This window comes from Phoxinus phoxinus (genome assembly GCF_949152265.1).
Source record: "Phoxinus phoxinus genome assembly, chromosome: 11".
Taxonomy (NCBI): Eukaryota; Metazoa; Chordata; class Actinopteri; order Cypriniformes; family Leuciscidae; genus Phoxinus; species Phoxinus phoxinus.
In genome coordinates, this window is record NC_136886.1 from 13,505,435 (window position 1) to 13,527,854 (window position 22,420).

The 22,420-nt window shown below is 36.6% G+C and overlaps 2 protein-coding genes across 3 annotated transcripts; one reads left to right on the forward strand and one right to left on the reverse strand.

The window, feature by feature from the left end:
• Nucleotides 1–581: 581 nt before the first annotated feature.
• serbp1a (SERPINE1 mRNA binding protein 1a) lies at nt 582–7,079 on the forward strand. Of its 2 annotated transcripts, none has more exons than XM_079629656.1 (8): nt 582–981; nt 2,251–2,443; nt 3,055–3,195; nt 3,283–3,354; nt 3,492–3,566; nt 3,864–4,035; nt 5,186–5,374; nt 5,996–7,079. In XM_079629656.1, the coding sequence occupies exons 1-8, from the start codon at nt 726–728 to the stop codon at nt 6,053–6,055; spliced, it is 1,158 nt and encodes a 385-aa protein (XP_079485782.1). In that variant the 5' UTR covers nt 582–725; the 3' UTR covers nt 6,056–7,079. The 2 variants fall into 2 exon arrangements, with proteins under 2 accessions (XP_079485782.1, XP_079485783.1); XM_079629657.1 differs by having other exon boundaries at nt 585–981; nt 3,286–3,354.
• A 1,488-nt stretch (nt 7,080–8,567) lies between these two features.
• Nucleotides 8,568–20,763, reverse strand: il12rb2 (interleukin 12 receptor, beta 2a). Its single transcript, XM_079627795.1, has 16 exons — nt 20,621–20,763; nt 20,227–20,348; nt 19,206–19,448; nt 18,739–18,853; nt 18,430–18,605; nt 16,357–16,490; nt 15,115–15,256; nt 14,329–14,414; nt 13,775–13,973; nt 13,428–13,607; nt 13,222–13,320; nt 12,297–12,452; nt 11,996–12,133; nt 11,760–11,859; nt 11,592–11,679; nt 8,568–9,901 (listed from the first exon to the last, which is right to left on the reverse strand). Exons 2-16 carry the CDS (start codon nt 20,294–20,296, stop codon nt 9,527–9,529), a joined length of 2,301 nt encoding a protein of 766 aa, XP_079483921.1. The 5' UTR covers nt 20,297–20,348; nt 20,621–20,763; the 3' UTR covers nt 8,568–9,526.
• Nucleotides 20,764–22,420: the final 1,657 nt, after the last annotated feature.

Sequence of the window (22,420 nt, forward strand, 5' to 3'; positions counted from 1 at the left end):
TCATGTTGTCCAAAACATGACTTGTGTAAAAAAAAAAGTAAATAAATGATGAAAGCACACAGAAGAAGATGTGACCTTCATAAATAGGTAAACAAATATCACTGACCTCTTCAAACTTTATTCAGCCATTATTCTAGGTCTATAGTCTATAAATAAACTGGCAAGAGAATTCAAGCTTTCCAGACAATAATTAACTTTTTTGTCACAAAGACAGCTGAATGGTTGCTTTGATGGGGTTACTCCAGTTGTCCAAAACTATTTTGAACTGTTTAGAAGACTTGTTCTCTGTTTAGAAGACTTGTTCTCCCGTCGCGGGGCCATGACCTGCCTCAGTGTCCCTCAGGGGCCCTTACTGTCACAAAGTTTTGACAGTAAGAAATAAAATAAACAAATAGTCTGTAATAAATACATGAAATACTCAATATAAAAACACTATATAACACAATAACACAGTGTTTTGGAACAACATTAATTGTGTAAAATGTATTTGTGAAACATATTTTAATGGCATTGAAAAATGTTGAAATTAGAAATCATGCATTATTTTTTTCTGGGGTAAATTATGAGACTACATGTCCCATACTGCTGTGCGGTCAGAGTCCCGGATGTCTTTCACACCGGAAGAGAAGCATGAGTCTTTTCCAGCCATCTTGTGGCATCTAGCAGCGAAGCGCTCGCATAAGCCCCGTAGAATCGGAGGAGAATCCTGCTGAAAGGGGGCCATCATGCCCGGACAACTGCAAGAAGGCTTTGGCTGTGTCGTAACCAATCGGTTCGCCCAGCTATTTGATGATGAAGATGATCCGTTTGAGGCGTTAAAGCTGGCAGAAAAGAAGAAGAAGGAGGCGACCGCTCCTGGTGCCGCCAAGACCGCCGCGCAGGCTGCAAAGCAGCTCAAAAAGGAGACACAGAAAGACAGGAAAATCCCGGTTCTCGACAAGAAAGAAGAGACACAAGCTCCCGTTCCTCTCAAGAAAGATGGTAAATATCGCTTGTATTAAAGTAGTTATTTGGTCACTCTTCTCAAGTGAGCAGTCTGCAAAAGGCACTACTAAGCCCATGAGGTCGCGCACAACTCTATTGTTTATGAAACTGCCCGACACCTCAAAAACTTCCAGCTCTTTCAGTAAAATTGATTTGAGCTCTATACATTATTTCTAAGTGACGCATGTAGTAGAACCTGTTGCTACTTAACGTAATTATTTTCTAGATCCTTCATGAAGTGCAGGCCTAAATGATAACCATCAGCCTGTTTTGTTTAATGTCGGCTATATTTGTGCTTTTTACTCAACAGACTAAAGTATAACTCTCCCATGCATTAGTAAAAAAAATGTATTGACAGTCTCTGAATGCACAGTCACGTGGCTTTTAATCAGCGTTCGAGCGTTGCAGCTCCAACCTCGTGTTTGAGGCAACATAGCCCGTCCTCTCAGACATGACACTCCCCATTGAAAACCCTCCTATTTTTATTTGCCTAAAGCCGTTTTTGCCTTCATTACGTGCTTAAAACTTGCGTCAGACTGGGCAATTTTAAAGGTAGGGTTGTCAACGTATTTTTTCCGGGTGTCAGTGGCCTTGTTTGATCTGGATGAGGAGGCAGCGGGCTCGTGAACAGGTGCGCGCGCGGGCGGGCGCGTGATCAGCTGTTGGGGCTGAGCGCGAGCGTCTATTTCGGTAGGTGGAGGGTGGGATCAGTCCGATTACAAGAGGCGCTAACCATTATTTTGGAGACAGACCACTATTAGTTTATTGCTATGCTTATGTAATAAAATAACTATTGATAAACTGACTTCCCCTAATTAAATAAGATACAAAGAAATACCATAATCATTTGTATTTACATTGTTTCTGAGTGTTTTGGTATTGGCCATAAATTAAGTTGCATTTATCATTTACTCATACCTCATGTTGTTTAAAAACAAAAATCAAATCTTGAAATACAAAATATGTTTTTATGCTTTTTTGAGTTACTCTAAAGAAGAGTAACACGGGTTTGAAATAACCTAATGGTAATAAGTTAATGACAAATTCAACTTTTGGGGGAAGTATCCTTTAAGTGTTTTTACCTGTACACAGTAAAGTGCAATTTTGCCTCGCCTTGCCTAAAATGATTCACATTAAGGGAACACCTTTTTGTCTAATTGTTTTTTCTTCTTCTTTATTCCTGCAGAAGACCATTTTATTAATTGTTTTCTGTGATAGTTGTTGGTATTGGTGTTTGGTTGAATCTGTGTTGTTTCTGTTTTGAAGGCATGAAAAAAATGGGCCGCCGACCGGAACAGCCGGGACAACCAGGACAGCCAGGACCCCAGCAGCAGGGAGGTCAGGGGGAGGGTCGTCCACCAGCTGACAGGCGGCCTGACAGGAGGCCACCACGTGAACGACGCTTTGACAAACCCGCTGATGAAAAACCTGCTGAGGGTGGAGAATTCTCCGTGGAGAAGTGAGTCAATTGACTCTTTTTGTGTTGTAAATCCTTAACAAAGTTTTGTATTGAAAACATTTATTTTGCCAGCAGAAGTATACTTTTTTTTTTTTTTTATGTATGTTTTCATGTTGATGTTTTTTTTTATCTCTGATAAAGTCGGCATGTCATAAATTAAAAAAATGCATGTTATCAAACTTATTGTGAACAATTACAGTTTAAATTTTTTTTCATTTTTTTTGCCATAAATTCTTTATGCAAAATGTCATCTCAGTCTTTCGGTGAACATGACGGACTAATGATGTATGCAAGGCTTCTCTAATCATTTAGTATGTTTAAACTCTGCCTCTGCAAGTGCTCATTCATCTTCCTCCACTTTTCTGTACACATCTCAACATCTAATCAACAACCAGTGCATGAAACAATTTTTTTATTTTTTATCCATTACATTTGGATGTACACCACAATATGTAAGAACAGCTTTGTTGTTCTACTTCTGTTTCATCACGTCTTGTTTTAGATTCTTTTCCTCTGCATAAAGATCCATTCATTGAGTAGCAGAATCCAAAAAATGTAATCATTTTAGCAAACAAGACAAATCTAACAGCTACATTATCTCTCCTCCTCAGGTCTGTCAGTGACAGGTCGTTCCGGGGACGTGGAGGTGTCAGAGGAGGACGTGGAGGCCGGGGCAGAGGCGTCGGCAGGACTGACGGCTTTGACTCGCGCGGCAAACGAGAGTTTGACAGACACAGCGGCAGCGACCGATCGTAAGTTATTTGCATCCGAATATTGGCTCCAATGATAATGACGCCCGTGTGTGACTTTTCAAAGCTAAGTGTTAATTTTTGTTTCAGCAGCCTGAAAGGAGAAGAAAAACGCGGAGGGGGTGGATCTCATAACTGGGGCACCGTTAAGGATGAGTTGAGGTCAGTGGAGCAACAGACGCTTTATCTGCCAAGATTGAAAACGCAGATGAATTTGATTCACAGACTGGTCAGTGAGGGTGTTTTGCTTCATTATTTTAGATTTGTGAAATTGGATACATTTCTGTTTCCCTTTACAGTGAGCTTGACCAATCAAATGTCACCGAGGACACCCCTGAAGGAGAGGAGCATCCACCTGCTGACTCTGAGAACAAGTGTGTAGAACACACAGAGAACATTTTAGCTCTGAATTAACACGACATTGCAGAGTCATTGCTTTGTATTTGCTACCAGCACTATTAGCATATGTTGTCGCCTGTAATTAAAAAAAAAGTGGAATGCAACATAAGTATTGATTTAAGAACATTGTCTCTTTTTTTAAAAGCATAACATATGTTTACAGTCTTAAACCGTTACTAAAGGAACAAAGTACTACTTATTTGATTAATTGAGATTCATGGACTAAATGGGTGCAGAATCTTTAACTCAATTTTGATGTGATGTTTTCACAGGGAGAATGAGGCTGAGGAGGTTAAAGAAGAAGGCCCTAAGGAAATGACTCTGGATGAATATAAAGCCCAACAGGACAAAGAGAGAGCCAAAGTGGAATTCAACATTCGTAAAGCCAACGAGGGAACCGATTGGAAGAAAGGATATGTTCTGCACAAGTCCAAGGCTGAGGATGTAAGTAAAACGACAGTGTTAGAACCTTTTCTGTTCCATTGTTTCTGTTTCATGAGTTATGTAAGTTTTTGCTACCAACCATTCGCTGACTTTTTATTTATTTAATATTTTTTAATGATGCTTTTAAGTAGCCTGGAAGTGTTGATGAGAAACCTAATTATTTTCCCTTCACTGTGTAGTGTTGGCTTCTGGAATTTAAAACTCCGATACGATGCCATATGTGATGCTGTATAGATTTTTTAATTTTTTATTATCGGAGTTTTTTAAATTGATTGGGTAATTTTGTTTCAATATCTGACACAGCACAGGGTGGCTTTATTTGAAACTTTGACCTAAATTTACAAATAAGACAAGTGAGCAGTCATTAATAAAATAACTAATAAACAAATTGCAAACGATTGCACTCATAAAAACAATAGAACAAATAGACAAATTAAGTTAACATGGCTTTAAAGTTTTCAGGTCGGGTCTAACAGTAGTGTTTGGGTAAGAAATACTACAGAAATTAAATGGAGAATTAAATAGTAAAATAACACTGGATTATCTTCATTGTAAAATTGCTTACCAATACAGTTACAAAAGTACCGGTAATTAAGTCAAGAGCAGCAAGTGATTTTCTCCTTGTCTTTGATTAACATTACAGATAGCAGCACGTTTTATGAAGCTGCCGTTACTTGAGCATTTGCACGGATCCAATATACTGCTACACAGCATGCGTTTTCTTTTTCAACTATAGAAAAAAAACATGTCTATTATTACTATTTACGTTCTAAAACGGACTGTTTACCTGAATACTAACCAAGACGGGCATTTGGATTTAACTTTGTGTGTAACTGTCGGTTAAGCGCAATAAGCCATGAAAAACTACATTTTGTTCTCTCGCTGCTTTGTGTGTGTGCCAGCCACTTATATAGATCAGTGGTGCCCATGCTTTTGGTGTGAGCGTGAAACCTGCGGATATGAGTAATTCAGGCTGTGTATTTTAATCACAAAGATATAAAGATATTTAATCACATTAATTGTCTTTTGTTGCTTTAGTCCTTTTTAACCAAATTAAGAAATTTAAAACTAATAGTTTGTTGGACTATAATCTCAGTTTAATGGAAAAAGGCGGTTTTATTTAGTGTACATGTTCACTTCCTTTCTTCAGGCCTCTGGTGATGATTCCGCTGAGGATCACCACTTCCGCAGGCCAGCTAATGACATTACATCCCAGCTGGAGATTAACTTTGGGGACCTAGGCCGCCCAGGGCGTGGTCGTGGGGGGGGACCCCGAGGTGGCAGAGGAGCCCGTGGGGCCCCTGCTGCCAGACCACCTCGTGAACGCAGGCCAGACAAGGTATAGTCTTCATGCATTTGAGTATCTGCATGTGCGCATGTACCACTTAGGAGTTCAAGTTCACACATCCATCCATAAATTAATGTTGAAATCACCTTAGTTATAATGTACACCTAATTTGATTATGATTGCAGATTGGTCTTTAATATATTGGTCTTAATATAGAATCCTTCAAAAGTGTTTTGTTTTTTAAGAAATTTATTTCATTCAGCAAGGATGAATTAAAATTGACCAAAAGTGACAGGAAAGATATTTACTTTGTTAAAAATATATATTTCAAGTAAATGTTCGTTCAAAATTCCTGACGAGTATATCGTGGTCTTCACAAAGATCAGTTTTTACTGTGATATTTAGCACAACAAAGGTTTCTTGAGTACTAAATCAACAGATTAAAATGATTCCTAAAGGATCATGAGAAATCTGTTGGTGACTTGATTTAAAGGACCAATCGGAACATAAAACAGATGTTTATTAGGATTGCAAAACATTAAGAAGCTGGCCTGATGGCAAACAAATGACTGGCTGTAACATATATGGCTGGTATTGCTAGATGACCTCAGAGATTAATCATAACCTGAATTTGGACGCAAATGGCCTGTTTTTCCTGTATCTGCTTTTTAGGCTGGTGGAGTGTCTGTCCCTAACGTGGACGACCCAGAGGCTTTCCCAGCCCTGGCTTAAGCTGACCAGATGCCACTCGGCTCGCCCAGGAGGAACACTCCTCCACGGGTCCTTGTCTGAGGCTTGCATGCTAATGGATCCTTCAGCAGATGAAATGATGGAAGACTCATCCATGCCATTCACCCCTGAGGACTGAATTTTACCTGTTTTAGAAAAAAAGATGAAAAAATAAAAAAACAACAAAAAAACAAAACAAAGGACGGACTTCTTGCTATTCTGAAGCAAATTATTGGTTGAGGTTTTGTATTTAGAAATAAGGTAGCAGGGAAGTTTTCATACAGTGTTTCTTTTGTTGTTGTTTTTCTTCTTCAGCAATTATGCCTTGTTCATGGATACTTTTTGTACTGCTGCTTGAAAATGTATTTCCAAAAATAGGTGTGAAGAAAGCACCAGTTTATCATAAGGTGTCCCGTAGCTTGCTTGCTTTTTACACAACTGCCTCGAAACAGAGCAGCCCTTTTCAGTGATCAGATCTACCTGTTAGTCTTAAGGTTACTGCACTTCTATGGGAAATTACAGAGTATTTTGGTTCTGGTCATTGTTATTAAACACCTATTCCCTGGAAGCGGGCCTTAAAACAGAATCTGCTATCATTTTGATTAAATGTACAATTAATGACTGACACCTTGCTGCCAATATATAATTCAGACGATCCAGTTGCACTCGCCACAAAAAGTGTCTTTTATCGAATGACCACTGTAAAGTAAATAATAGTATCTTTTGATACCATTGATTCTGGTGACTCAGGATAGTATCATACTCATTACGCAAAGTTCTAGTATAAATACAAGCAAGTTTACACCGCACTCCTGTTTACTGAAAAATGTGAGCCAGGTTATGGATAAATCCTTTTAGAAATGACATTTTCTTTCTGCCCCATTGCTTTTACAACAGCTCTACTGCATAATTGATCTGAAAGAAACACCTTCCTGTTCAGTGTGGAACAGCTGAGTGCTATGATGATGTGTGAATTCCTACCCTGCTATTAGACCTCTGTCAATAATTAAAAGATGGTCGATTCATACAGTGTTGTTGTGTGGCCTTTAACTTCAAAGATGAAGTTGATTCTGACTACTTGTCTGATACGTTGGTTCTCATCCAGGTTGGTCTTATGATGGTCTAAACTTCTTTTGACAGAAATATTGATACTGGTCCTGTTATTAGCTGCATAGGGTCTTTGATGCTATAGTGTTTGTTAAAGTGGTTTCAGATTGATTTGGGCATAGAAATGACAATAAAACTACAGAAACTACTATTTGTTAATATTAGTTAATGCATTAGCTAACATGGAGGTCAATGGCTGAGGTCGTGTTGTAAATGGTTACTATAAAAACCAGACACTTGTTTAATGATTCCTTTCTTTGGTTAATTTTCTTTTTGAGTGGGTTTTAACTTGCAAGTGTTGATTTTGCAAAAGCATTAGGCAACTAGCAGTATTTCTATTGCTCATGCTTGTTTCATAGAAATGATGCATTAAATTGTTGGGCTTGTGGAGGAGGAGATGTGCAAAGTTCCACGGTGGACCGTAACAAAGTACATTTACTTGAGTAGTGTACTTAAGTACACTTTTTGAGTATCTGTACTTTAGGCTACTTGAGTAATATTTTTTCTGGAAACTTTTTCTTTAACTTCACTACATTTGAAAGACAAATATCGTACTTTTTACTCCACTACATTTCTGTCAAGGTCCTTGAGTAGAAAGTAGTAATGTCAGGGATGATTTCGGTTGCAGGGGTTGCATTTTGGTCGGAAATGAAAGTCTGGTTGACGTCAGAACTCGACTGATGTTGGTTTCTGACGTCAACCGAATACAACGTCTGTCCAACGTTGGAGATTAACGTCAATCTGACATTGGATTCTGACATCAACCTGATTTTCATTTTCAACGTTGGGTTTGGTCTTCTAAATGTGAATTTTGTCATTGTTTTGGAGCACACTACAGTAGCTTATAGATAACAAGGCTAACATATTCATACTAAAAGCCAAAAAACTGGGAACAGCCATTTGTGTGTCCGAAACCATCGTGGACGTTATTGAGTGACTTATTCAATCCCACTACTGGAACTGTGTTAGAAATAAATGTGATATTGATATGAGGGTAGGCAGGCAGAGATTCAGAGGCATAAGGTATTGTAAGTTTACATGCAACAATAATAAAACAATGCATTGACATTTACTTTTATACTTTACTTTTAAAAATGAGTACTTCTGTACTTTTACTTAAGTAAAAATCAGTCTTTACAACTCTTACTTGTAACGGAGTAATATTTGACCAGTAGTATGTACTTTAACTCAAGTAAGGAAGTTGTGTACTTTGTCCACCTCTGGTTCCACTCTAGAAAATGTTGACATCTAGTTTATTAGGTTTAGTTTCACAGTACACAGGAACGATTTTTTTTATGGTTGACTGGTGAAAGGTCCACTCCATCTATAGACCAAAGTTTTCATGTCCATCTCTCCACAAACCTATTTACCATTTCATTTTAAAGTTGACATGACAGGAAACCACACAAGCTTTTAAAAAATATATTTATTTTGTCCTCAATGATTTAACTTTAAAGGTTCACATGCAATTAAAAACATTACATTAGAACAGTATTCAGTTGAGCTGATGAAAAACTGATGATGACAAATGTATTTGTGTGATTGGTCAAACATCTCGCATTAGAGTAGATAAGTTGTAGATACAAGTACTGTCTGCCACAATATTGATGTTTGTGCAATATTTTCTTGATGACTGTATTGTGAAACAGTTAAAGTGAAGGTTTAGTGTTGGACAGCTGCTGAGTGTTATGGTGGAAAGAATGAGTCTAGAATATCTCCTAAAAAAAACTTTTCAACTAACATTTATTATGTATCCTTACTCTTGATAGGCTGATACCAGTCTGTTAGATCATTGCATTTCAGAGACAAGTACCTGAGGCAAGCCATGTGTGCTGAGAAGAATATGCAGTCAACCTTGCTTTTGTTTCAACCTTCTGTCACGTTCCATGAAGCCTATTGCCACATCCCTCAAACACAACCATATAATCAAGCTTTTTTAATGCATGTTATTGATCGTATTGTGAACGATTCGTCCATTTTTCTACATACATTTTCAATTCAAATATCACTCGATCATCTGGTGAAACGTCAAACTTCTCTCTTGTAACGTATACCAGACTAATCCAATCATATGGTCTGTTTAAACCCCTTCTCTCCCTCCATCCAATCAACAACAGAGAGATAGAACCAAGTTCCCCTTTTTTCTTTCATCAGTTTCACTCGGATGTATGTTACAATATGGAAGAAAATATCTCTTGCTACTTCCATTACAGCTTGAGCTCCTCGCGGTCGTGGCTGGGATTCAGAGTAAGATGTTTAAAGATAAAAGTTTGTCTTTTGACTGACAAATCATCTTTGGGATGTCCATGGTTATTTTGCATCCATATTACAGTCGCAGTCAGGTCAAATTTGAACGCCTGTGGAAGATCACGTGCAATCCAGAAATTCACTGCAGTCTATTTTCACTACATCCAGTGTCAACTTTCCTCCAGTTAAAACCAGCGGTTCCAGGAAAGGGCTGTGAGTGCTTGGGAAGAATTCAAATTCGTTGAAACGTGCCTCTTCTTCCTCGTCCTCTTCCTCCTCTCCTCCACTTATTGCGCCGTGAGTGGAGATGTATTCCTCGGTGTAATCTGTGGTCCTGGTGATCTGGGTGGCGTCAGAGGAGCTGGACTCCTGAGATAAGCTTTTGATGTAGATGCAGGTGAAGCTGTGGTTGGGAACTTCCTCCACCTCTACATTTTCGGGCTCCTCACTCGAGCTGGAGTCAAATTGGGGGTGAAGATATAATTTAGTTTCACCCTATGTGGAGAGGGGAAGAGGAACAGATGGGGATTGATTAATGAATTACATTTGTAGTTCTGATTCACACCATTCAACAATTCCATTTTTAAACATCACACTACTGCAATATGTTTGGGAAAATTAGATCACAATGGATTCATCTTTAAGTCATTACAAAGCTTTCATTCTTCCCTGAAACACAAAAGGAGAATGCTTTTCTATACATAAACCATATAGTGACCCAGGACCCCTTATGAAAAGAAAATATATTTCCCTATATGTGAATGATCAATATATGTAATGGTATAACAGTATATTTGAAAATATACAGACAAATATGTTGTCTTAATATATTACAATATATTAAATAATACATAAGGAATTGACACTTTTCATATATTGAAAGATATGTGACAATATATTTACTAATATATCATAATGTATATGTGATCAGATATGGTGCCGCATGTGTAATATATTGCAGATATGTAATTACTCATACAGCATAAATAAACATATATAGAGAAATATTTAATGTAATATATTTTTTCTTTTTTTATTATTATTTACGCTATAAATGTTCCATATTTTCAAACTAAAATATAGTACCAGTAATTATAGTCTTAATGGTGTTTGGCCAATCATCAACCTCACCACAGGCTCTACTCTTCAGCACAATGTTAGCCCCAAAAACTCAGACACCAGAAACCCTTTTAAATTCCAAAATTATAGAACATTAAACACCAACCGATTTCCCCCCTATTTTTATATTGAGCAAAACACATCAAATAACACTTCATTTTAACATTTGCTTTTCTTTTAACAGTCAGAAGCAAAGCCTGCTGGGAACTAGAAATCTGTTGTAACTCATTCCGTGAGTGTGTGTGCATGTGTGAACATACATTCACATTTATTACATGGGAACATGTATGTGCAATATGTACACAATAAAGGATAAAAATGTGTGAATATTACATGTAATGCTATTTTTGTCTTAATTTATATATATATATATATATATATATTTATATATATATATATCTATATATATCTATATATATATATATATAGATATAGATATAGATATATGTATTAATATAGCCATTAATGGTCAATGCATATATTGCAGTATACTAGTTTCCCATTTATGGAAATGTATTATGTAATATATCGCATTATATTTTGCAGTATATTTTCATATATTTTTGTTCCGTAACTAAGGGACGGTTAGGATCCAAAGCCACAATAGCAGTAAATTAGCATTTTGATGCTAAGTGTGAACAAAGCATATTACTGGTATGAGCATGTGAGCGGACTCAAGAAGTCTGCTTTCAGCCAATCATAACGTTCTGACGAAGATGATGGATTACTAAGCACTGTTTACATAGAAAAAAATATTGAATAATTTTTGTTTCTCGTTCTGTTTACTTGCATGTCATGTAAGTCGTTCATGGTTCTCTGATGTCAGGTAATGGTCACATCATGCGACCATTAACCAACATGAGAGAACCATGAACATGCAATAGGTTAAATTATTGAAATATTAACTTGAAAGGGGTACGGCTGACGCATTTATTTAGGTAAGCCCTGTAAATGATGAATCATGAATTTCATTTTTAGGTGAAATACTATGCCCATAAATGCTTTCCAATAAGCTAGCTCACTAGTTTTGAAAATACAGCCTGAGTGGGCATCTCCATACATTTACCTGGTCATCAGTGTACGTCTTTGCACAATTGCTGTTTGCTGGATCTGGAATAGATGTAGGCCGCAGACACTGGCAACAACTTAAGAATCTATCGAGCAGAACAGACATGGCAGTGTTTTAAATAACACTCTTTTCTCTGTGGATTTAAAGCATTCTGCTGTTTCTTACCTTCTCTGCACAGAGGAGAACTGACAGATGCAGAGGATGATTAGACAGGCCAAAAGTACTGCTCCACCAGCCAAGATCACACGGGACAGTAGTTCCTCGGCTGAAAGAGGATGAGACAGGTCACTTATCAAAATGGCTGAAAGACATATTTTTTCACAAAAGCGAGTTGTGTGTTCTGTGTCTAGTGTTTTTATTTAGCTTATGTTTTCAGTGCTATAACATGAACAAGTGCATACCGTCTGATAGTGTGCAGAAAGGGAGATCACTTCCTCTGGGTCCCTCCCCAGCATCTGTCCAGGCAGTGACCCACAGATTGTAACACTGTCCTGGTGACAGATCACTAATAATATTCTGTCTCTTTGGATAGTCCACATCTACAATCAAAGTTAGGCATTAGAAAGCTCATATTAAAAAGCACTAAACATCCCAAGAAATTAGCAGTCTTATAGTGTGTTGGTTTGTAAAAGAAATGTAAAAATAAGCATCTGAGAGGCAACAGTAAATATCTAGACTGGTAAGTTAACTGTAATTACTTACTGTAATTCTTAATATCTTCCTTCAACTTGTCCATCAAGTAGACGGTGTATTTTCTCAAACAGCCTCGTGTCTTCTCGTGAGGGATTTCAGACCATTTCACCTGCATGCTGTTACTCTTCTTCCAGTCGAGTTGAGGAACTGGACCCTGTTCTGGAGCTGTGAAATACAAGATACAGTGATTAGAATCAGGAGAGTATCTCTATATCATCCATCCATCCATCCATCTCTACACACTATATATATGGTGAAGTATTTTTTAATGTTTTGAAAGAAGTCTCTTATGCTAACCAAGGCTGCAATTATTTAATTAAAAACCCTCTAAATATTGTGAAATATTATTACAATTTAAAATTACTGCTTTATATTTTAATATATTTTTAAAATGTTATTTATTCATATGGTGGCAAAGCTAAATGTTAAGAAGCCATTTTGCAGCACATTAGAAATCATTCGAATATGCTGATTTGTTGTTTTAGAAACATGATTATTATCAATGTTGAAAACATTGCTGCTTATTATTTTTGTGGCAACCAATTATTTTCAGGATTTTTCGATGAATAGTATGTTCAAAAGAACAGCATTTAAATACAGATCTTTTGTAATATTATAAATGTAATTACTGCCAAGTATTTAATGCAATACTTGCTGAATAAAAAGTATTAATTTTCAGAAAAAAGTCTTACTGACCCCACAAAAGGGGGACCCCATGGACATCCCTGTGTTCCAGACCGAAGAGGAATAACCCCTCACCCGCTGGACCTCTATTTCAACTCCCCCAACCCCCCACCTCCCACTGTTATTTCAACCAAGACCCCTCCAAACCTTCCACCCCCTGGTTTGTGTGTCCTGGAGCCGGGCCTGAATACGGACTTAAACCTTTTTGATGAAGATTTCCGGATTGGAAAATAAGCATTAAGCCTCTAACCTGACTGCCATGTAAAGATGCCTTTGATGGATGCCATTTTGGGACCAGATGAGCTCAGAGCGGTAACTGCACCCTGATAGCATTCTCGGGGCTGTAGACCTGGACAGATAGCAGAAAAGTACAAGGAGAGAAATTTTTTTTATTTCTCTTGAAACCAACCAGCTAATTTTGACTAGTCTTAACTCAAATCATCCAATCAAACTTGCCTGTAATGTTAGCTGTGGTATCCAGCACTCGAATCCACTGAACCCCCTCAATGTCTCCAACTGGATACCAATGCACTACATACTCAGTTATATGGCCTGTAATGGCAGCTCGCTGCCAGGAGAGGGCAACGCTATGATTATTCAATAGTTTGTGTGGCTGTCGCAGGAAACCCAAATGGACTGTGAACACAGTAAACATGGCTTAACTTTGCTATATTGACCACATGTTTAGCATATTTTACTCATGAGTTTGAGTGAAACCAGTTATTTGGCTCAGTATTGATAATGTGAGCCAACAAAACCACAATTATTTCTCTCACATTAGCTTTGTTAAAAAAAAGGCTTACCTGGAGAACGCAGCTCAATAAATTTGCCAGGAGATTGACCCTTTGAGTTAACTGCAGACACTGACACTGAACAGTTGAAGCAGCAAATTCTCTTATTTCTGCTGGGAGGAAATGCATTTGAGCTATTCTTCCTGTTCTGCTCCAGAACACTTATATCATACTTTAGAATCTTCCCCTTGGCATCTGATATATTCAGTTCCTAAAACAAATAAATACGTTTTTATTTTATTTTGTATATGTGACTGAGTCACATATAGCACAAATATGACTCTAAAAGAGAGAATTCTCAAATCCATCATTTCCTTTAAGCCTCTACCCTTTTTGTAAACTGAAACTGACAGTCGACTAACTTTTGGTTTCAGAGTAACAATGTGTTTGGGAAGGTGCAATTCACACTAAGGAAGCCATCACTTAGTGGTGGTTTGACCTTTAAGGGCCTGTGTGAAAAGTAAAGTGCAGGGGGAGGGGGTTGCGTAATGACCTGTCCGCTAAATAAAACATGAAAAGAAAATACAAAAAGAAAATTGTATTGCTGGTAGATGAGGGGTACATACCTTCCAAAATATGCGGAAACACTTGTTTTCAGATTGTGGGGGGTTCGGTTCTTGGAGGTACCAGACGTCAAGCTCCTTGTCAGGAGCTAGAACGAGAGAACGAGAGAACGAGAGAGAGAGAGAGAGAGAGAGAGAGAGAGAGAGAGAGAGAGAGAGAGAGAGAGAGAGAGAGAGAGAGAGAGAGAGAGAGAGAGAGAGAGAGAGAGAGAGAGAGAGAGAGAGAGAGAGAGAGAGAGAGAGAGAGAGAGAGAGAGAGAGAGAGAATAAGAATAAGAATAAGAATAAACAAAACAAACAAAAAAAGTTAGTTTACAATCCCGCCATGCTTTTTTCTTTCACTGCGCATGTAAATTGTAAAATAATCTCCACAAGAAAAAAATACAAATAACAGTTTAAACAGAAGTCAGTACTTCCCGTCAAAATTGAAACTCTTTTCTGTAATCACTTCTCCTGTACATCCAGTAACACTGAAAGGTTATCAAAATGTACTTTAATCTGTCACCACTCAGGTTTGCTTCATCTATTTTACCCCTATTATTTTGAACACCTGAGGTCTGCTGACAAAGAAGTGTGACTATCATATACGTCAGTTAGTGAACTTATCTAACACCATCAAGCACTCTTTCCAGAACACACGTAACTATCTACATTCATTTAATCCCCTTCTGTTGACTTTAAAAGATATAACTACACAATACTGCACAAATTAACTACTACCTTCGAATCAAATAATTACAAAAACATGACCGAAGAAGGTCTTTACAAGAAATGTATGTAATGACTTACCTTCCTCTTTGGTTTTTGCTTCATTTTCTTTACTCCAGTCACTCCAAAAACCTACTGTATGGTTTATTTTCCTCCTGATATGGAACTTGTACATGACATCTGGCTGCAGTTTGGATATGTTTAAATTCCTCCTGGCATTAGTCTGCGGAGACAGCATAATGCAGCACAATCTCATGAAAGTGCGTATCTATACCACGAATGTTATTTCTCGTCCCATTCATATGCCAAAAAATATGATGTTGTGATATCTTAATTATGAAGATCGATGTAGTTTAGTTTTAAAACTCAGTAGTTTTGAATTTTTCTAAGAATGTTTGAATGCTTTTTAGACATTTATTGTATTTAAAGGAAAAGGTCATCCCAAAACAGTTTTGTCATTATTTACTTTTTTTACCTACTTTCATGAAACACAAAAGGAGAATAAAAAAATGTGAGCTTCTGTTTTCCATAAAAATGTAAGTAGATGGAGTTTTAAAGTTTAAAACAGTTGTGCTGCTTAATACTTTTTGTGGAAAACGTAATTTTTTTCTGGATAACTTTATGAATATATATATTCATAAATGTTCATAATTAATCACGCCAGTGGTCTTGCGGCGTCCTCTCACGTCCCTCGACCTCGCCTCAATATATATAGCCTACAGTATATATGTATTCTTAAAAAAAAAAAAATATATATATATATATATAATATATATATTCATGAAATATATATATTCATAATATATTCATACAATAATTCAGAATAAAGATAAAAAATCCATTTAAGCGCTCAAATGGCAGAAGCACTTTCACTTGTGGGAAGCATCTTTAGGTTTAGAATCAACCAAGAGTATAAGGAAATTGTTTTGTATTCTTCCCAAACTGGCTGTACTGTACTGTATTTAATAATACTGAAATCATTTCATTGATAAAGATACATCAAGATATACATTGTGGGAAGAGCAACAGTCAGCGGTTCAGTTTCCGAACGATAAGGATTGAAAAAAAAAACTTTCTTGACATTTTAGATTCCAGTTTTGAGTCATCAAGGAGGGCTTGTGGTTTAGCGACCAAACTAATTTGTGAGGTTTTGTGGGTTTTGTCTGTGTCATCAATCGACTCTTTGCAACTCTGCATTTTTCTTTATCAGCTTTGCCAAGATAGAAGAGCAGAAGTGGCTTGATTCTGAATACCACTTCGGTTAGATCATAACCTAAGATTTTGAACAAGAAAATCCCCACATTTTAGAATCAGACGTTTTACCTGGAGATTTTCCCAGTTCCCATTCTCCGCTCTGTATCGGACTTCAACCAAGTCCATGCTGTGATGGTCTGTGTGTAGGTGGCACCATTGGGAGGAGCAGTTCACATGAATGATTTCAGGCACTGAGGGTTTTACTGTACATAAACAGAGAATCAATGCATCTTTTTCAGTCTACAGAACTCTACAGCTGAAATGCAGAACAATTCTTTATGTTTTTAAATAAAAGTCAGGATAAGATCTTTTGCTGCATTCGTTTGTAATATGGACGTCAACCAGTGGGTTGTGTAAAAACTCAGCCAACTTTGTAAAACTGACCCAATTTTGATTCTTTGGAATCCCCCAACCCACAAAACTGTAAAATGAAAAATAAAAAATGTCTTCCATGTTAATCTGAGTTTATAGTCATAAATAGCTAACAGTTTGTCTATCCTTAGGTTTTCTTCTTCTTCTACGACATGGACAGGTTTTTAAATGTGCAAGTTGAGAAACATCTGATTTTATGTGATGCAAATTTCACAAGTAAAACCATGAAAAGTCTGGAGAAGCTTCACAGAAATTGAGAAAATACAAATATTTGTTCCATAGTTTTACATTCTTTAGTACAGTGGTTCTCAGCCAGGGGGACGGGGCCCACGAGGGGGCCTCAGAAAACTTACAAGGGGGTCTCAAGATGACTTAAATTTCTTTAAAAACTAATTTCTTATTTTAATTCAGCCCCTCAGTCCCATATTTCCGAACTTGGATGAAATGTTGGATGAAAATCCAAAGGAGAATCATTTTAAAAGTGTGATCTAGACTTAAAAAATAAAATCGTAGAAACATGGCCATTTAATTTAAATGAATAAGTTATATACCATATATCAAATAATTTATCAGGTAAAAATTGTAAGTAAAAAATATTTGTAAACATCCAGGCCTTATTGTTGTGTACAAAGGGGGTATTGGAGTCAAAATGCTTGGGAACCACTGCTTTAAAGGAGAACTCCAGCGCAAAATGAACCTTTGGTCTAATTACACATTGTTACCTAGTCAACCGTTATCTGAGATTTGTTTTCATGATTATCGAATGTAAATAGTTTTATCTCTAAAAACAGTTTAGCCTATAACGCTAGTATAACGCTAGTATATGGGGCGTAGAGTAATGACAAATAAAAATCGCTTGTTAATACCACTAACAAGGCTCAAAATAGCCCCACACTAACACGGTAGCATAATGAGGGTCCCTACCTTCAAACCGAAGCATTGAGAACTTTGACAGTGTTCAGACAGTTTAATAAGAAGATATTTTATACATACAGTCAACTTCACATATACAAGCAGAAGCCATCTTAGAAAAACAGACTCGATCAGTCGATCAACGAAACGCCGATCCAAATGCGCTGAACTGTGTAGAATCTCATATGGTCCAGCGCATTTAGATCGGCGTTTCGTTGATCGACTGATCGAGTCTGTTTTTCTAAGATGGCTTCTGCTTGTATATGTGAAGTTGACTGTATGTATAAAATATCTTCTTATTAAACTGTCTGAACACTGTCAAAGTTCTCAATGCTTCGGTTTGAAGGTAGGGACCCTCATTATGCTACCGTGTTAGTGTGGGGCTATTTTGAGCCTTGTTAGTGGTATTAACAAGCGATTTTTATTTGTCATTACTCTACGCCCCATATAACTAGCATTATACTAGCGTTATAGGCTAAACTGTTTTTAGAGATAAAACTATTTACATTCGATAATCATGAAAACAAATCTCAGATAACGGTTGACTAGGTAACAATGTGTAATTAGACCAAAGGTTCATTTTGCGCTGGAGTTCTCCTTTAATAAAGTATGCAAACAGAAAACTCCTCCACACACTGAATGACTGCCTGTGATTTTTTGCATCGCGTAGCATTCATGCCTTCATTGTGGACAGAAAACGGCTTGTCATTTAATGATTTTTAAGGATAAAAAAAGTAATTTTTCTATGCAGAAATGAATAAGTTATCAGATCAGTCACCTATATTAAGCATAACTCATCCTAAATGCAATTTAACGATTTCACTGTTTTGATATTTGAAATGATGGGAATATCTTTACCTATATTGCTGAGGGTGAAGGTGTGTGGTCCCGATGTTTTTGAACCCAGGCTATTAGAGACATTGAGTGACACGATAAGCTGTGACATTTTTGAGCTTTTGATGGGGAATGTGGACCAACAAAATCCCGTAGAGTTCATAAAACTCTTATAGCCGAGGTACGGGTCACCTTGAACCCTGAAAAAGCACAGGTAAAACATCATGTGACATAATTAATGAGACTTTTACTTGTGTCTCTGCTTTGGGTTGTGTCATATGATCTATATACTCAAAGATCCTTCTTGAAAAGATTATTTGACTCTTTACTAACCGTAACTGACATGTGGTCGTGATTTTAGTATCCCTTCCTGTTGTCCAAGTGCAACTGACATTGCCAAATTTCGTTTTTCGAATGCAGGTCAGATTTTGTGGAATATCTGGAGGGTCTGAAAAAGAAGCACATGAAAAAAAGTCATGCATTACTGCACTTTTATAACTAATTTGGTTTCAATGATTAATTTAAACTCTGGCTATAATTTCTCTGTTTTTATTTTGCATCTCTAAAGGACATATTTCAAGCGATGTGATGTAATGTAATGTGTTATTATGTAAAACGGTTACAATACACTTTTGGACCAATGAACCTCCCAGACTTTTGAGATTAAGATAAAATCGCGCATTCACAAAGAGCAGCTTCTAGCTGATTTCAGAGCTCAGAGTAACTTGGAAAATGCATCTAGACTTTCTATGTGTGGGAACCCTGAAATAAAGACATGTTATAGAAAGTTAGAAGCTTACATCCTGGAGTGATGTCAATTCCACATGGCTCTGGGTCCTCCATACACTTGCAGGTGAAGATGCTCAACTTTGTCAAATTCTCGACATACACAGACACCTCATTTGAATTGGGGAATTGTTTATAAATTTGTTCATCCCGAAACATTAGTTTGGTGCATTCCTTTTTAAAGACGCAGGAGATTGTGAAATTGGAACCTAAAAGGACTTCTTTGCCTGTGCTTGACCTTACGGTGCACACAGTTCCTGTAAGATGCAGAAAAACAAGGATAATGTTTGCACCAGGGTCATAACCAGACATTCCTCCTTACCAGCCAATATTCAGATTAGTTATGGGTTTATTGGTGGTTAATTCTTAAATTATTAAACTTTGTTTACATCATTAGGTTTAGTGTAATGCAGAACAATTCCTAAAAACTAAGATACAGAATAATTAAAAATAAGGAATACTAAAAGAAAAGAAAACTAATTTGAATGCAGAAGCAAAATAAAATACAAATTTAGCATGTCTTAATTCTTAAAACATCACATTCTTATTAACGATGCTCTTCTAAATATTACATTTTGATATTTAAATCAAATATAATTTCATGATGTATGGGTGTTTTTTTTAATTATAGGCAGTTTTGGCCCTGTGGACTAATATCCAACAGTAAATATATAACAGTAATATCCATCACCACAGAATTCTGCCAATTTCCTCTGAAAGTCATGAACATTTCCACCACATCATCAAATTATGTAGCCTGCGTTTTGTTTAACAGCATTTATGGTAGAGACAACAATGAATAATTTTATTTATTTTTTGCAATAAAATGGTTTAGTCTTACAGTGGCTGTAATAGCATTCAATATACCAATTAAAAGTTGTCATGCTTTTTGAAAAGTAGCAAAAATAAATGACATGAAAAAAGTATCCAAGACTTTTAAATAACGGATAAAACTTTGTTTGAATAAAAATCAAAATAAAATTGCTCGAAGATGAAGAAAATGTTAAATTCAAAATAATTATGTCATACTCATACCTCCATGTGCACCTGCAGCCAAGATGAAGCACAACATGACGAGGAGCGAACACGTACATTCAGAAGACATCGAGCTCGGTCGATGCTCATCGAGCTTGAGTATCACAAACTCACAAGACCCTCTGCGGACAACCATTCATGAGATTATAAGCAGTGCCTTGCCATTTTACTTCCTTATTGAGAAATTCTCACTCTAGAATCATATAGACGTGTGGAAAAGTACTTCTTTCTACAACAAACGAAGATCTGCAGTTCAGCAGTGCATAAAAAAGAAGTAGCCTATAGCCTAATGGCAGAGCGTTTGTCGCGTCGCGTCATTATCGTGTAATTTTTAAAGATGAAGACCAGAATACTTTTAAAGATTTGGTGGTATATAACATGACTGTATACTTACCCCTGACAAAAAAATTCGGTCTGGCCATTTGAGCTGATTGTGGTTTCAATGGGGCAGTAGAGCCGTCAAGCGCATCTCCTCTCTCTCTCCTCTTGAAGAACTGAGAGCGCGCGATGTCTTGCTTGATTTGCGTGAGCTCGAATGAGTAATGAGCGCTCGTGACATCAGTAACCTCCTGTATAGGCTACTGTAGGATTAGGTTACTATTAGTCAGGAATGTTTTTATTCATGTCTGCATTTTGAAGTAGGATATAATGACACAGTAAACATAACGGTCTGTTATAAAGTGCATTTTGTGGGCTGTAAAAACTATATTTCTTATGATGCTCCACTTAAACTTTTTAATTAGCCTTTAACTCATTTACACAATTGTGAGACAATTAACAGCATGGTTCCTAAATTCTAATAGGTTGGAAATACATTTTATTTAACAAATTATTTTAACCTTTTAGAATAGGCTATTTATTAGATGGATTATAAATTAAAACATATTTTGGGTTGAAACATTTCAAGAAAAAATGAAGAAACCCCTAGAATATGTATTCATAAATAACCAGTTGTTCATGCCAACAAGAATACCCAATCTATAAAGTTGTTCAATTAGGCTATGTAGTTTGCCTATGTTCACTTAATTGCGAAATTTAAAAAACCAAAGGAGATAGATTTCCATATACATTTTTATTTTTATTTTTTATTTTTTAAGTTTAATATATCTATAGGGCATATATGATGGGGACTTGTTCCTGCACAACAGGAATGACTAGTGACGCTTAAAATCAAAGCCTTGCAATCTAGAATAAACATAAAACACAAAACAGGTCATCGGACTCCCCTTGCTTCAAAACGAGGTTGAATAAAATGTGTTGGGTGTAATGCATTATTAATAACTATAATTATTACTGTAATTTATTTGACTTTTCCCTTTGAAAAAGAAAGGGGATTACTCTTAATGTATCTATCATCCTGCGTAATTGCATTAAATACTGGATTTACACAAACAGTGAATTTAACATCAACATTTAAAGTCTAATGATAAAATGTATGTCTTTAATGTAACCTTTTACCTTTAAGTACGTTGGTCAGGTTATGAATAATTTTATATTATTACTTGTTTAAAATAATTAAAAAAGCAGTTTCTTGTATATCCTTGTCGAGATTGATATGGATGATAATAATAATTCAATACTTTTTAGAGAGAGTATAGAACAGCATTCTAACAATAAGCTATACCTGAAAATAATTTATATACTCACATAATGAATAGGCCTATATGTTTTCAACATAGTATTGATATAGGAAACCTGTCAATATGACATTTTGTAACAAAGAGTCATTTGAAGATTGGTTAAGATATTCCTTGTTGTCTCTGATCTCAAGCATTTTCTGCTCAAGCGCAATATATGGCAGCATATGCTTCACATTAATTCACACTACATGCATGATCATAATCATAAAGGGACAAAATAGGCAAGATTGTGCCCACCCACCCTTAAAGTCCCCATATATCATATTGAAAGGTGTCACACAGTGTCACAATAGGGGAATATTTGTACAGAGATGTGCTGTGAATGAGTCGATCACGTCTCCTCACGTGTGAGATGTTGAACTGTATTCTTAAGGGTGACACGATAACTTTCTCAGGAAGTTTTAAAAACAGCTTTGCGGTGCAGATGTCTCTGCAAAGCATGATGGTTATAGTGTAACAGAACCAAAATTAACCTCTTGAGAACCACTGGCTGGTATAAATAGCATATCAGGTTAACAAGGTTTTACAAGTCAAACGCTGCTTAACAGGTTTTT